We start from the raw sequence: 15,072 nt of genomic DNA on the forward strand, positions 1-15,072 counted from the left end.
ATTATTGTGTATGTTTTGGAAGGAGATCGGTTTATTAAGAGAGTCATCATAAATTAACCCTGTACAGAACAAAGGAGCTAGGTGAACAGAGACTAGTCTTTTGTAGGACATTTCTTCCTACTCACCAGTACCTGAACGGCTTGACTTTTTTTTTTCCTTAACTTTTATACAGGGGTACTATGTAGTTGGAAATTATGTTTCTTAAGATAGCTGATGTCAGTTTCCCATGGTCTTGCTCCAGAAATTCTACAAAAAGTAAACCTGAATGTGTTTAGGAATTTCACAAAGTGCTCTTTGTTAACATTACTTTTGATATGTCTTTTCTTAAGGTCTCCCCCTAGTTGGTAAAGTAGGCAAAACCTTACAAGCGGATCACTACAATACACAGGACTTTGCTCAACATCACACAATGAGTTAGGTTTCCAGTCACCTGCTCTATGGCTCTGAGATCCACTGCATCCATACTGGTTCCTAGGACTGTGTCCACCCGATGGTTTAGAATACAGAAAATAAACCAGCCACTATGGCTTAGGAGTCATCTCCCATGGAAGACAATACTGGCCTTCTGAATGCTGGGACTCATGGACTTGCTGATGTGGCTTTCTGGTGCGCCAGGACCTCCTGGCAGCTCCTGTACACTTCAATCAAGCAGTCCAGGCGGGGCTTGGCACTCTGAATTCCAAAGGGGAGAAATGCAGAGTCAAGATGAACGTAAGAGAGCACGTACTGGTGCTGCATCCATGTGCAACCTCAATCTCTCAGCACATCAGGGGTCTAAAGGGCTCAGGTGTGAGCCCAGAGAAGCAGAAGCTCAGGCCAGATGGCACCCTACTGGCTAAGAAAGCAAAAGGAATAACAAGGACAGACCCTCTTGGGAAATTCACAGCTGTGAAACAGTCCTCAAGGGCAAGAAAGGCAATTTAATATGTAAATATTAAAATATTTTGTACAGTGAAATGCAATACAACCAAAATTAACAGAAAAGTCACAGAATGGGAAAAATATATGTGGAAAGCGTATTTAATGAAAACTTGTTACCCAAAATATATAAATTGTTACAAATGCATAATCAATATCTAGATTCTACTTGATTAATAGAGGAGATGGATAGTTTTAAATAAGAGGAAATGCTGGTAGGTAATACAAGGAAATATGAAAAGTATCTTTGTCATTTAAAGAGCAATTTAGTAACTTTAAATTCCTTTACCTACATACTAAAGTAAACAAGTAACTAAATCCACCGTTAGCCAAGACTATGAAAAACAAGTACAAATTCTCAAAGTATGGTAAAGTTGTCCAATCTCTGGAGCCAAATCTCAAACTGTAAAAATCTACGATACTGTTCATAAGCTTTAACAAGATAATTCTGAACTGTAACGCAAAAGAATTTTCACTTAGCAGCCTTAAATTTTTTGTGAAAAAGGGCAGTAAGACAGTTAACTACATACATAAATACTTTATATACTTACAAAGTAATTTACTATAATCATGTTTGTATGAGAAAATTTTGTAAGAGCAAGACAAAAAATAACCTGGAGATGATTTCAAAACCCTGCAGTAGGGTGGCTAAATAAACTCAGTCAACATGATAATATAACCATTTAAAATAATAAGTATAATGGCCTCTGTAGATGCATGAAATTATGTATATTAGATTTAAAAAGCAAGACACAAAAAGGATACAGCAGTATGTGTAGATCAATGACATCTATGTAAAAGCATATATTGGCAGCCTAACAGAGTAGATGAATGGTGATTTGTGAGCAGAAATTCCTATATATTTTTTCTCTAAAATTTGTATAAATTCATAGTATTTCTGAAAGCCTATATCTGCTTCAGAAAGAAACTTTTGAAATAACTAAAATCCTAACTCTCACTAAAAGTAGCTGTCAAGTGTCCTCAAACGTTCTTGACAACAAAAGTTGACATTCCTACCGAATATAAGTAGCAATGGATATGCAGAGAGCAGGGAAAGGTAACGGATTTTTTGAAGAAACTTTAGACAAGTGTTCTGTGCTCACCTGGAAGACAGGTACTACTTGGGATATCCCATGTGGTTCCACCGGATCCTTCAATAAAATGCAGAGGTAGTAAATCACCTTCTGCTGCAAGAAAATAAACCAAATAGCAGAAATCTAAGTGAAACTCATTTTGTTTTCTTTTTCTTCGAGGGAAGGCTAAAAACTTTTTTATAAATGGTTATCTCTACGTAGTAGAACACTTGATCACTTTTGAAGTGAGGGAGTATATTCTCATTCTTTAGATGAAAATGACAAAACAGCAGCAGCAACAACAACCAGAGATGATTTTGAAATCAGGCTAAAAAATAAACTTGAAATGCTGACTCCCTATCTATGAAAATTTATTATATCTCTAAAAATAAAGGAATGTACCTTTTCAGTAGAAATTTCACTTTCAAGGTTTATAGACACGCTAGCCATAAAGGAAACACTACAATACTGGAACAGAGTCTTCAAGTTTAATTCTGTGACATCAAACACTTTAGGTATTAAGTAAGACTCATTTAGATCCAGGCAAAGGCCATGGGAGAAACCTGTAATACTACTCAACTACTTACCATGTAAATACCTTCATTGATGATAACATCCTTCACCTTGCCCATCTCAATGAAGGTAGTGCTTTCTTTGCCTGAAGCATAAGATGAGGTCATCTGGATACCAAGGGAATCTATGATTAACAGGGTCTCCTGATCAATCTTGACAAAATGGAGGTAACCGAGCAGGCCTAAGAGGGTGATGAAGATGGCAGCAGAGAGGATTATGCTGTTCTGAAGAGAGAGCCAGACACAGGCGATAAGATTACCAAGTGATCCTCCCGCACAGATCTCTGCTGTTTAACAGGTCCCCTCTAGGCAACGCCAAAAAAAAGTCTGTATTCTGCTGTGAGTTGAACAGATGAGAAGAACATGCATGGAGGAAGAGGAAATCACTTTTATTTCAGCTCTGTAGTGCTGTGTGCTGGGAAAGCAGATGATGAAATATATCCAGGCAGTAAATGGATAGGTGTTGGAGGAGAACCTCCATCAAAACAGTATCTACCATCGCACCACTCTCAGAGATTTTTCTTCCAAAACTGAAACTTAAGGATTCACACCATTTTCTCTCATGCTCCATCAGCAAAATAGCGCAAAACCAGACAGTTCATAGTAAGATGCTTAGCACAGGGTAGCAGAGAGTACTCAACAGCCCCCCTCCTCCTTCCTAATAGAACTTGGGGGTGAATCATGATTGGTTCCTATTTGTTCTGCCAATGACTGCGTTAGAAATGAGCACATGACACAACTCTGGCTAGTCTGCTGGAGAGGCTTCTGGAAAATGAAGTCCGTCTTAAAAAGAGACCTAAGGAAGAAAAGATCCCTTCCTCTTAAAAGTTTTGATGCCTGGAACTACTATGGGGCTACTACTACTCTGCCAGACTGTAGACAAATGTAGAAAGCCAGGCTGAGGACAAGTAGAGTACACCAAGGGTGGAAGAGCAGGAATATGAAAAGAATCAAAACTAAGCCTCTTATGCCTTCTAGAGCCCTCCTACCTCCTGACTTCTTGTTTTGTTAAATAATAAAGATTGTATCATTTAGGACTCTTTTAGTTCTTTTGGGTTGTGACTGAGTAGCTGAAATGACTAACTTAATGTGTTATGGGCTCAAAAATGGTATTTATTCCTTTGATTCTAAAACACATTTACAGGGGCACCTGGGTGGCTCAGTCGGTTAAGCATCCGACTTCGGCTCAGGTCATGATCTCGTGGTCCGTGAGTTCGGGCCCCGCGTCAGGCTCTGTGCTGACAGCTCAGAGCCTGGAGCCTGTTTCAGATTCTGTGTCTCCCTCTCTCTCTGATCCTCCCCCGTTCATGCTCTGTCTGTCTCTGTCTCAAAAATAAACGTTAAAAAAATAAATAAATAAATAAATAAAAACCACATTTACAGCCTTTTGAAGTTGAATGTGTTTTTCAATTGATGTATGTTTTTTCATGTGCCATTATTTTTTTCCCCCAAAAAAGCTATTATTTAGGAGGATGGCACAGAGAAAAAAAATCACTGACTGATCTCTCAAAAGAGATTCAGTAATTTACTGTCATTCCTTGAAGGCAAGAAGTATCTTATCCTTTTTTTTTTTTTTTTTTTTTAAAGTTTATTTTGAGAGAGAAAGAAAGCATGAGCACGGGAGGAGCAGAGAAAGAGAAGAGAGCAAGAATTCCAAGCAGGCTCCCTGTTGTGAGCACAGTGCCCAATGTGGAGCTTGAACTCACAAACCAGGAGATCATGACCTGAACCAAAGTCAGACACTTAACCGACGGAAGGCGAAGTATCTTATTCTTTATGACTGACATGATGCCTTCTTTGACCTAACTCTAGTCAAGCTCTTCTAAACCCTCAACCTCGGTGTCCATCCTTATTGGGCCTGCACTACCCAACAGGCTGTACCAAGAATCTGATGACCCTCACCTGCCTTTAGCAAGAATCATGTCAATTTAGCCAGAATCTCCCTTCACCTTTGATGTTTCTTTTTAGCCATTTTCTATCGACTCCCACTGTGCTCCTTGGCTATAAATTCCCACTTGTCCTTGCTGTATTCAGAACTGAGCCCAATTCTACACTGAGATCTCTTTTCTCCTACTGCAATAGTGAATAAAATATGTTTTTATTGATTTAACTACTGGCTGCCTTTGGTTTTCTCTGAAAATACTTTTCTACTTCGTTCTACCTAACACATAGTTAAGTGTTGGATCAAGAGTCTGTTTGGGCCCGTAATCTATTTTTGTTTGGTCCACCCTGAGCTAAGCATGATTTTTACACTTTTAAAAGAACTGTTAAAGAAACAGATGACTATGAGACAGAGACCTGTAAAGTCTAAAATATTTTCTATTTGGCCTTTTTTTTTAAAATATTTATTTATTATTTTGAGAGAGAGAGTGTGAGCAGGGGAGCGGCAGAGAGAGAGGGAGACACAGAATCTGAAGCAGGCTCCGAGCCATGAGCACAGAGCCTGATGCAGGGCTTGAACCCATGGACAGTGGACCACGAGATCATGACCTGAGCCGAAGTTGGACACTTAACTGACTGAGCCACCCAGGAGCCCCTCTATTTGGCCTTTTAAAGATAAAGTTTGCCGACCTCTGTACTGATAATTACTTGTTGACTAATGAATGGAGGGTAGAAAAATCTATGTGCAGGGTCTCTGGTGATCCAGAAATACCTATTTTGAGTTAATTAAATGTCTAGTATCTAGTACAATGTCTGGTTCACAGTCTTAACTGAATAAGCATTATGGATGAATACAGAGAAATAAAATTCAGTCCTGGCCCTTACAGATGTATTAGAGGCAAAATTAATACATATAAAATATTTTTGGAGAATACTATGAAAACTGTGCCTAAGAAAGGATTAAAAGAGAGTGAGAGAGAGACATCAAAGCACACAAGGATATCCCATGAAGATCTCCAAGGAAGGATTTCATTGGTGCAGAGAGGTGATGGTTACTGACAGATATATTTGGTTGAGGAAAGGAAGGGGGAAAAGCATTCCCGGTTGGAATAAGGTAATAACCTACAATTTTAATAGAATTGTGAATTCAAAAACAAGAAGGAAAGAAGGGATGAAGAACAATAAATGTTAGAGGATTTAATCCGTATCCGTTTTTTAATAAGGTAATCCCTGCTCAAAACTTCATTACTGCCTGCATTCTTTATACTTCATTTTTCTGTCTGAAATTCTAACAATTCAGTATTTATTTGGGCTGAAATTAAGTCTCATGTTTTTATAAATTCTTTCATCAGACTTCTTCTCACCCCTGAGATTCATTACTCTGACAAACAGTTTTGAACACAAGGAAAGGTAAGAAACTTTGGTACACAGAGCCCTTAAGAAGTGTTGCAGTAGAGTTTAAAGGAAGATAAGGTTACTGAGCCCTGGGCACGTGATGGAGGTAAGTGGGACACACCAGGATGAGAGTACAAAAAGGAGTTGGCATAAAAAAGACTTCTATTTAAAAATTTTGCTTAAGCAAGCCCTCTCCACGGAGGAGACAGTATAGTGAAAAAGAAACGGTTTCAGAGTCAGCCCTGGGTTTGAACCCCAGGTATGCTGTTTGCTAGCTCTGTGACTTTGGATAAGTTATTATTCTTTCTGAGCCTTGGTTTTCTTCTAAGGTTAAAACTAGGCATTCAGGAAAGCAGCTGGCAATCAGTGGGCATTTAATAAATATCTGTTCCCTTCACCTCACATGGGCACATGGCCAGAATTCAGGCTAGTATTAAAATTCAACTACATTATAAATTAAATCTTTTTAGGGGGAGGGAGGACTGTCCTCGCAACTTAACCAATTCAAATGACTTAAGAACCAACTTTTAGATACAGTTTGGTACAAATTACAGCAAACTTAATTTTGCATATACCTGTGCCAAATTACCACACTCTGATGGCAAAAAAGCCAATGAATGCAATAATGAAAACAATATCCAAATTACAGAAATAAATAGTCCTAGCTCTGGCCAATCACTCCTGGAATAAAATATTCAATTCAGGGCACTACATATGAAATTAAAACTAAACTCATCCTGAAAAGGGCAATTAAGGTGACTCCTTTTATTTGAGGGCTGTCACAAAGCTACTGCATGTGACCCTCACAATACAGTGAAGCTAGAATGGCAGACAGCAATTCCATTTTAGACATGTGAAAACTGAGGCTCAGAAAGTAGGAATGAGTCTGGAAAGTGAGCACAGAAACAACTCCTCTCTGAAACTTCATAATTCTTTAGAAAATACTCGAAGTTGGGGGAAGGGACTGGGGGGAGGTGTTCGATTGCCTTAAAAAACAGAAATTAGGAAGAATTATCAAGCTCTCAACGTGTGTGTGTGTGTGTGTGTGTGTGTGTGTGTGTGTTCACACATACATATTGTGGAGGCAAAGACAAGTTTCCCTAAGACCTAAGGTATTATTAACAGTGATTCCTCTAGGAGTGGAAATGATGGATGAGGACGATCCACTTAATAGTTCTCTCAACTCTTGGAACTGAATTACTGCGAGCATGTACTACGTACAGCACATGAAAGTTAAACTTTTAGACTGTCGTGCAAGGACTACTTGTATGCTAGGTGGAACCGCAGAGCAGAGCACGACCCGTGAGAGGGATAAAGTACAGGAGTACAAACCACTAAACGTAAAGAAAATAGCTGTGCAGCAGCGGAACCAGTGAGTTCCCGCCCTCCGACCCTACAACAGCAGGAGGGTCTGGCGGGAGGGCCAGACTCGACCCTAAGACCCCAAAGGCCCTTCCAAACCCGAGCCCCCGACTCCGACCTCGGGAAGGGGCCGACCGGCCATTACCTCGCAGAGGGTGAAGAGTCCGTAGGCCGCTAGCCACACCGTGCAGGTGACAGCGGTGAGCGAGCGCAACGAGAGCCGAGGGCAGCTGATGCAGAACTCTCGGCAGGACGGGGAGTAGTAGCGGCGCTGCAGGGCCAGGCGGCCGCCACAGATATCCGAGAAGCTCTGCTCATCTTCCATGTCTCGCTCGCTCCCTCCCGGCCGGGACGCGCCGCTCTAGACCGCCCGCCAGCGTAACTCTCGCCGGCTCTGGACCCACTTCCGGAGAGCGGCTTTCGGCCCCGCCCCGTTCGCCCCTGTCTCACGCTCGGCGCAGCCGCGGTTCCGGGACGAGAGGTGTGGCGCAGATCCAGAGCTTGTAATTCGCCGCTAGATTGGGCCGGGGTTTTGTGATTGTCTACTGCAGAGACTGCATTGGGCCAACTCAGCCTGCCGATTAAAGCCGCTGTTAAAAGCGCTGTTGCGCTTTCTCTCGGCAAACTGATTTCTATTTCTAAGCCAGAGTACGCTCTAAGGAATCGATCCACACGTATACACTCATTCATTCATTCCTGAGCCAGGTAGTTTTAGGCGCCAAGGGTACAGCGGTGAATATTGAAGGTCTGCCTTCAAGTGCCTTCCTTCCTAGTAAGAGAAACAATACGTAAATAATTTCAAAGAGTTCTGCTGAAAGTAATATGACCGGCAGAGGTGGCCTGGGGACGTGCAATAGGACAGTCAGGAAAATCTCTCTGAGGAAAGACCCTGGAGCTCCCAAGAGAGGATCCGGACTGGTCTGGGAGAGCTCTGGAGGAGGAATTTGCCAGGTTGGAGGACCAGGAAAGGCAAAATCCCTGAGGCTGGAACAGGGTTGACTTATTGGAAGAATCAAGAGGCTGCCACATGGAGAATGCATTTGGAAGTTGGGGAGGTAGAGGTAGGGCTCAGGTCCAAGAGCGTCTTGTAGGGCCTGGGAGTTTCTCTCTTCCGAACCGCTGAGTGGAGCATTGAGTAGACAAATGAGGCTTGGCTGGGACTCCGTAGCAAGAAAGAAAGATGTAGAAGGTATGGATAATAAAATTACTAAACTCATGAGTAACAGCGGCCTGTGGGTTCTTTCTTTTTCTTCTTCTTCTTTTTTTTTTTTTTTTAACTTCGGATGTGGCTCAAGAGTGGCTTGTGGCCTGTGAAAAGAATTATGGTGCTTCAGCCCTGAGGCAGCATCATGTATTAAAGAATTGATGATCCCTTTGTCTGTAAAGATAAATGGCATAACAGTCTCACCAGGTTTAAGTCTCTCTTATGAAAGTCAGGTTCCGTTTTTCTGTCTCCATCCAGGATTTTGTTTATATTTTTTCCTCTAAAGGATATTCTTCAAGTATTGCTTTGTTTTTCCAATGTTATTTCTATACCCTAAATCTTACCAAGCAATACACCCCTCTCATTTTTGTAAATAACACGTGCATGTCTTTTATAACTATAAAAGTGAACTTTGCGTATTGTGGAAATTTGGAAAAATACAGAAAAGAAGAAAAACTTAAGCCACCCATTATTTACACCACTGAGAGAAACACTGTCGATATTTTGGGGAAACCTTCAGTCCTAGAGTTCTTAACCTGAACTCCATGGATACAATCAGAGGTTTATCATTGGTTTCATTAACTTCTGATTGAAATTTAACTTTTTTTTCTTTGGTTATGAATGCAATTAGTATTAACAATACTTGTGATTTTTGTCACTCTCATAGAAACCACAAATACTTTTCATTTCACAATAATTATCTCAAAATGTCATTTCCACTCCTCATTACTTCAAAATTGCAGTAATTATGGGATCCACTTCTAGATCTTATTATTTGATCTGGCAGTAGAGACACATACAACTATTTACACATTTTAAAAATATTTTGAGGTGGCTGGGCGGCTCAGTGGGTTAAGCGTCCAACTCTTGATTTCGGCTCAGGTCATGATCTCACACTGATAGTGCAGAGCCTGCTTGCGATTCTCTCTCTCTCTTTCCCTCTCTCTCTGCCCCTCCCCTGCTTGTTCTCTCTCTCTCTTTCTCTCTCTCTCTCTCAAAATAAATAAAATTTTTGATGACTGTATTTTAATTCAGTTTAATTGTTTTTTAAAAAAATCCTATATATTGTATTCGTTTTAAAACATTGTAATGTGGCACAAAAAAGGTTAAAAGAACCTTTGTAGGTTCAGGGGCGCCTGGGTGGCTCAGTCGGTTAAGCGGCTGACTTCAGCTCAGGTCATGATCTCAAGGCTCCTGAATTTGAGCCCTGCGTGGGGCTCTGTGCTGACAGCTCAGAGCCTGGAGCCTGCTTTGCATTCTGTGTCTCCCTCTCTCTCTGCCCCTGCCCCACTCACACTCTGTCTCTCTCCCTCAAGAATAAATAAACATTAAAAAATAATAATAATAATAATAAATTTAAAAAAAGAATAAATAAACATTAAAAAAAAAACATTTAGGGGCGCCTGGGTGGCGCAGTCGGTTAAGCGTCCGACTTCAGCCAGGTCACGATCTCGCGGTCCCTGAGTTCGAGCCCCGCGTCAGGCTCTGGGCTGATGGCTCGGAGCCTGGAGCCTGTTTCCGATTCTGTGTCTCCCTCTCTCTCTCTGCCCCTCCCCCATTCATGCTCTGTCTCTCTCTATCCAAAAATAAAAATAAAAAACGTTGAAAAAAAAAAATTTTTTTTAAAAAAAAACATTTAAAAAGAACCTGTGCAGGTTCAGAATGTTCACAACTGTAGAGTCATAGAAAAAAAGGTACCTAGTGTACTTTTTTGAATATTAAATTAGGGATAAATATTGTGATAATATAATTCCAAAATCTTAAAAAAAAAAATTTTTTTTAACATTTTAAATTTATTTTTGAGAGGCAGAGACAGAGCGTGAGTGGGGGAGGGGCAGAGAGCAAGGGAGACACAGAATCCCAAGCAGGCTCCAGGCTCTGAGCTGTCACCACGGAGCCGGACGCGGGGCAGCCCAAACTCACAAACCATGAGATCATAACCTGAGCTGAAGTTGGACAGTTAACCAACTGAGCCACCCAGGTGCCCCCCGAAATGTTTATAACTCCTTGCTCTGTCAGATCAGTGTCATCTTAACTGTTATGCAATTTGACACCTCAGTAGAAATTGAAACCTCTGTATAGTATTTGCCATTTGGTTAGATGCCACCTGGGACAAGAAAGAAAGAAAGAAAGAGAAAGAAAGAAAGAAAGAAAGAAAGAAAGAAAGAAAGAAAGAAAGAAAGAAAGAAAGAAAGAAAGAAAGAAAGAAGGAAGGAAGGAAGGAAGGAAGGAAGGAAGGAAGGAAGGAAGGAAGGAAAGAAAGAAGAAAGAAAGAAAGAAAGAAAGAAAGAAAGAAAGAAAGAAAGAAAGAAAGAAAGAAAGAAAGAAAGAGAAAAGAAAGAAAAGGAAGGAAAGAAAGAAAAGCTTTAAAAAGAAAAACAGCAAGGAGTGATTGTTTTAGCTCTAAATGTTGGACTTCACAATATTCATTAGCCTCATCAGCAAGGAAAAGCAGCTGACAAAAAGAACTTCGACTTAGCAATTGGCAAGTTCCTCTGAGAAAGTTTAACATCTTTTTGCAGGACCACAACTAATAAATACCCTAATGAATTGCGAAAGCAGAGAAAGGAAGCTTGAGAAATCTGGACTCTGTATTTGTCAGGATAGGCTGCTCTTGTTTGTTTGTTTGTTTGTTTTTTTTTAATTTTTTAATGTTTTATTTATTTTTGAGAGAGAGAACACAAGCAGAGGAGGGGCAGCCCCATGCAGGGCTCAAACCCACGAACCGCGACCTGAGCCGAAATCAAGAGTCAGCCTCAGACACTTAACTGACTGAGCCACCCAGACGCCCCCAACCTGTCCATTTTTATTTTTTTTTATTTTTTATTTATTTTTTTTTTAATTTTTTTTTTCAACGTTTTTTATTTATTTTTGGGACAGAGAGAGACATAGCATGAACGGGGGAGGGGCAGAGAGAGGGAGACACAGAATCGGAAACAGGCTCCAGGCTCTGAGCCATCAGCCCAGAGCCCGACGCGGGGCTCGAACTCACGGACCGCGAGATCGTGACCTGGCTGAAGTCGGACGCTTAACCGACTGCGCCACCCAGGCGCCCCAATCTGTCCATTTTTAATAAGATATGTTTATTATTTTCCCAACATCAAATTAAAATTATATAATAGAAAATACATCCATAATCCTGCCACCTAAACATGTAAATCTTCATTTTCCCAACCATTTAGATCCTCTTGTTTTAATGTTTATATTGTTGAAAAGATGATATAATACAAAACGTTTTTGAATGAAAATAAAAATATTACACCCAATCCTAATAGCCTTTCAGTGTTACATGTTGCTCTCTCATTCCATATCTTAGTTATTACACTTTTTAAAATTATTGTAGTCCTAGTGTGAACATAAGTGTGTGCTGGTAAACTATAAACGGGCATATTTAAGATTTTAAGTTTGAGCAAACATCCACTTGAATAAGGCAATGTCAAAAGGGAAGTAGTTAGGAGCTCTCCACTTGGTGGGAGGTAGGGGCAAGACTTTTATAGAGAAGAGGTGGAAGGAAAGCAGGGAATTATGTGATTGGCTATAGCTTAAGGTGGCCTTGTTATCTGTGATTAGTTGTGCCTAGGTTTGGATTTATTAACCTTGAGGCATTGACAGGTTTAGGCTTTGGTTTGCTTAGGGAGGCAGCTAACCTAATAGAAACACCCTGATGGCTCCTTTGTTTAATTAATTTAACAGTAATTAAAAATTAATGTTTGGCAAACATTTTCCATATTTCTACAGATTTTTAAGTTTTTAAATTTATTTTTGAGAGAAGGAGAGGGGGGGAGGGGATGAGAGAGAGAGGGACAGAGGATCCAAAGTGGGCTCTGTGCTGACAGCAGAGCCCAATGTGGGGCCCGAACTCACAAACCACAAGATCATGACCTGAGTCAAAGCCACACAAAGTGCCCCTTTCTACAAATTTTTTTAAATAAATACCATTTAAAATAGTTACATAGCATTCCATCATGTTATTCTACTATAATTTATTTATTATCACACTGTTGTTTTCCTATCCGCTGAAAATGGTGAGTAATTATTTCAAGTAAGGCAGAACAACAGTAGAAAAAATAGGCATATAAAAAGAAGTCTATTGAAACAGATAAAGCAGAAAGTAGAATTTGTTTTGTTTTGCTTTTCATAGAGTCATATCCCCATCTTGTGGCATTCTAAGATAGTTACGCTTAATATTTTCAAGTCGAGGAACGCCTGGCTTTTTTTTTTTTTTTAATTTTTTTTTTCAACGTTTTTTATTTATTTTTGGGACAGAGAGAGACAGAGCATGAACGGGGGAGGGGCAGAGAGAGAGGGAGACACAGAATCGGAAACAGGCTCCAGGCTCTGAGCCATCGGCCCAGAGCCTGACGCGGGGCTCGAAATCAAGGACCGCGAGATCGTGACCTGGCTGAAGTTGGACGCTTAACCGACTGCGCCACCCAGGCGCCCCAGAGGAACACCTGGCTTTTATGTGGAAGGTTTCTCTCCCCTTTTAACATCAAGACACCTTGTGTCATTGTACACTAAAGGTTTTTTAAGTGGAATAAAACAAGCTTGTGGGAAAGCTTAGTTAAAACAGTGATCTAGTGGGGCGCCTGGGTGGCTCAGTCGGTTAAGCATCCGACTTGGGCTCAGGTCATGATCTCACGGTTCGTGGGTTCGAGCCCCGCGTCGGGCTCTGTGCTGACAGCTTGGAGCCTGAAGCCTGCTTCGGATTCTGTGTCTCCCTCTCTCTCTGCTCCTCCCCCACTCACGCTCTGTGTGTGTCTCTCTCTCTCAAGAAGAAATAAACACTAAAAAACAAAAATTAAAAATAAAATACAATAAAATAAAACAGTGATCTAGTTTGATGGGTGTAGGTTTGACAAACAGGTTTGATCAGACCACTACAGTCTCAACTCAATTTCATGTGGTCAATAGCAACAACTTCTTTAAGTGGTTTCCATCAAGCCACAACTGTGTAGCCTAGGTGATAAGTTACCCTCAGGTGAAATGTTCCTGAAGATTGAAAAGGAAAGGTGAATAGACCTTGGGTGAAGAAAGCCTTGCTATTCAAAGTGTAGTAAGTAGACCAGCAGCATTGGCATCACCTAGGAGCTCATTTGAAATGCAGCTTCTTGGTTCTCACCCCAGACTTATAGAGACAGAATCTGAGTTTTAACAAGATCCTCAGGTGATTTGCTTGCACATTAAAAGTTGAGAAGCACTGGGGCGCCTGCGTGGCTCAGTCGGTTAAGCATCCAACTTCGGCTCAGGTCATGATCTCGCGGTTTGTCGGTTTGAGCCCCACATTGAATCGGGCTCTGTGCCTGCTTTGGATTCTGTGTCTCTGTCTCTCTCTGCCCCTTCCCTGCTTGTGCTCTGTCTCTCAAAAATAAGCATTTAAAAAAAAGTTGAGAAGCACTGAAAGATATAACACTTAATACTGGATTCTCTAACCTGTGTATTAGAAGCACCTGAAAAGTTTTTAAAAACTCTACTACTTGGGTCCATCCCAGATAATTGCATAAAAATGGGTGGGGGGCCAGGAGGGTATGGGCATGAGCATTTTTTGGAAGCTGCCTAGTTTATGTTTAACGGCTGCCAGGGTTGAGTAGTGTTGGGAGGAAATCTTTTCCTCTACCATCTCAGATTCATGTAGTTGAATGTGAGTTACCTGCAAATTATCTGAACAATAGATGTATTACCCAGAAAAGGAGAATTGTTCAGTAATGAGTAACTAGATAGCCAGAGATAAAGTTATAACTAACACCTAAAAAAGGGGGATTAGGGCTTCATACTTAAAATTGTGGAAAGTTCTGTTGGGCTTTTTGAAGCTAATGAGCAGCTGAAGTCACACTTTTTATGATGGTCAGTCTTTTCCAATCAGGAGATTCCCTCATTGGGGTAAGATATAGGGAAACATGGCAGCTGTATTTGGGAGGCTCTGCTTAAATTTCTTGCTTTATTATTTATTTCTTTAGCTGCTGATCAGATATTTTCTGCTTCAAGTAATTTTCATACTACTTTGGTAGACTATTAACCCCTTCAGAACTATTACTCCAATTCCATAATGTTCTTCCTCATCCAGGTTTAACACCTCTCCCTTTTCTGGTTCCATCCCTAATTTGTAGCTAAGTACGATTTACTGTACCAGCACAGTACTTTTTTTTTTTTAATTTTTATTTATTTTTGACAGAGAGAGACAGAGTATGAGCGGGGGAGGGGCAGAGAGAGGGAAACACAGAATCTGAAGCAGGCTCAGGCTCTGAGCTGTCAGCACAGAACCCGACGTGGGGCTCGAACCCACAGACTGTGAGATCATGAGCTGAGCCGAAGTCAGATGCTCAACCGACTGAGCCACCCAGGCGCCCCACCAGCAGAGTACTTTTAACATCTATTCCTTATCCCCCTGACTGTACTAATTAACCCAGTTCTCATACATACCCTCAACCACATCATCTTATTTTATTTTTTTCACACACATTAGTGCCTATAATTCTCTCTCTCCAGGAGAAGTTGGACTCTTTATCACTGTATCCCTAGCGGGCTCTCAAATATTTATTGGTTCTCTCCTTCTACTTTCATCACTCAAGTTCATGCCTCTTAGCTTGATATCAGTATTCTCACGATTCCCCACGCACCCGCCAGATTCTTCCTGGAAAATCCTTAAGGCTCAGCTTGAGTGCTAATT

General features: G+C 40.9%; 1 protein-coding gene across 3 annotated transcripts; it reads right to left on the reverse strand.

The window, feature by feature from the left end:
• Position 1: 1 nt before the first annotated feature.
• PIGH (phosphatidylinositol glycan anchor biosynthesis class H) lies at positions 2-7,624 on the reverse strand. Of its 3 annotated transcripts, none has more exons than XM_058739423.1 (4): positions 7,347-7,624; positions 2,579-2,788; positions 2,022-2,102; positions 2-672 (listed from the first exon to the last, which is right to left on the reverse strand). In XM_058739423.1, the coding sequence occupies exons 1-4, from the start codon at positions 7,524-7,526 to the stop codon at positions 580-582; spliced, it is 564 nt and encodes a 187-aa protein (XP_058595406.1). In that variant the 5' UTR covers positions 7,527-7,624; the 3' UTR covers positions 2-579. The 3 variants fall into 3 exon arrangements, with proteins under 3 accessions (XP_058595406.1, XP_058595405.1, XP_058595407.1); XM_058739422.1 differs by having other exon boundaries at positions 2,022-2,105; positions 7,347-7,620; XM_058739424.1 differs by lacking the exon at positions 2-672 and adding an exon at positions 679-835 and having other exon boundaries at positions 2,022-2,105; positions 7,347-7,623.
• Between the last annotated feature and the right edge of the window lie 7,448 nt (positions 7,625-15,072).

Source organism: Neofelis nebulosa, chromosome 7 (genome assembly GCF_028018385.1).
Source record: "Neofelis nebulosa isolate mNeoNeb1 chromosome 7, mNeoNeb1.pri, whole genome shotgun sequence".
NCBI lineage: Eukaryota > Metazoa > Chordata > Mammalia > Carnivora > Felidae > Neofelis > Neofelis nebulosa.

Coding starts and splice junctions, on each gene's coding strand:
- PIGH (XM_058739422.1), bottom strand. CDS start 7,526: ATGGAAGATGAGCAGAGCTTCTCGGATATCTGTGGCGGCCGCCTGGCC. Junction 2,789..7,346: donor GACTCTTCACCCTCTGCGAG/GTAATGGCCGGT, acceptor CTCTCTCTTCAG/AACAGCATAATCCTCTCTGC. Junction 2,106..2,578: donor TCAATGAAGGTATTTACATG/GTAAGTAGTTGA, acceptor ATTTTCTTGCAG/CAGAAGGTGATTTACTACCT.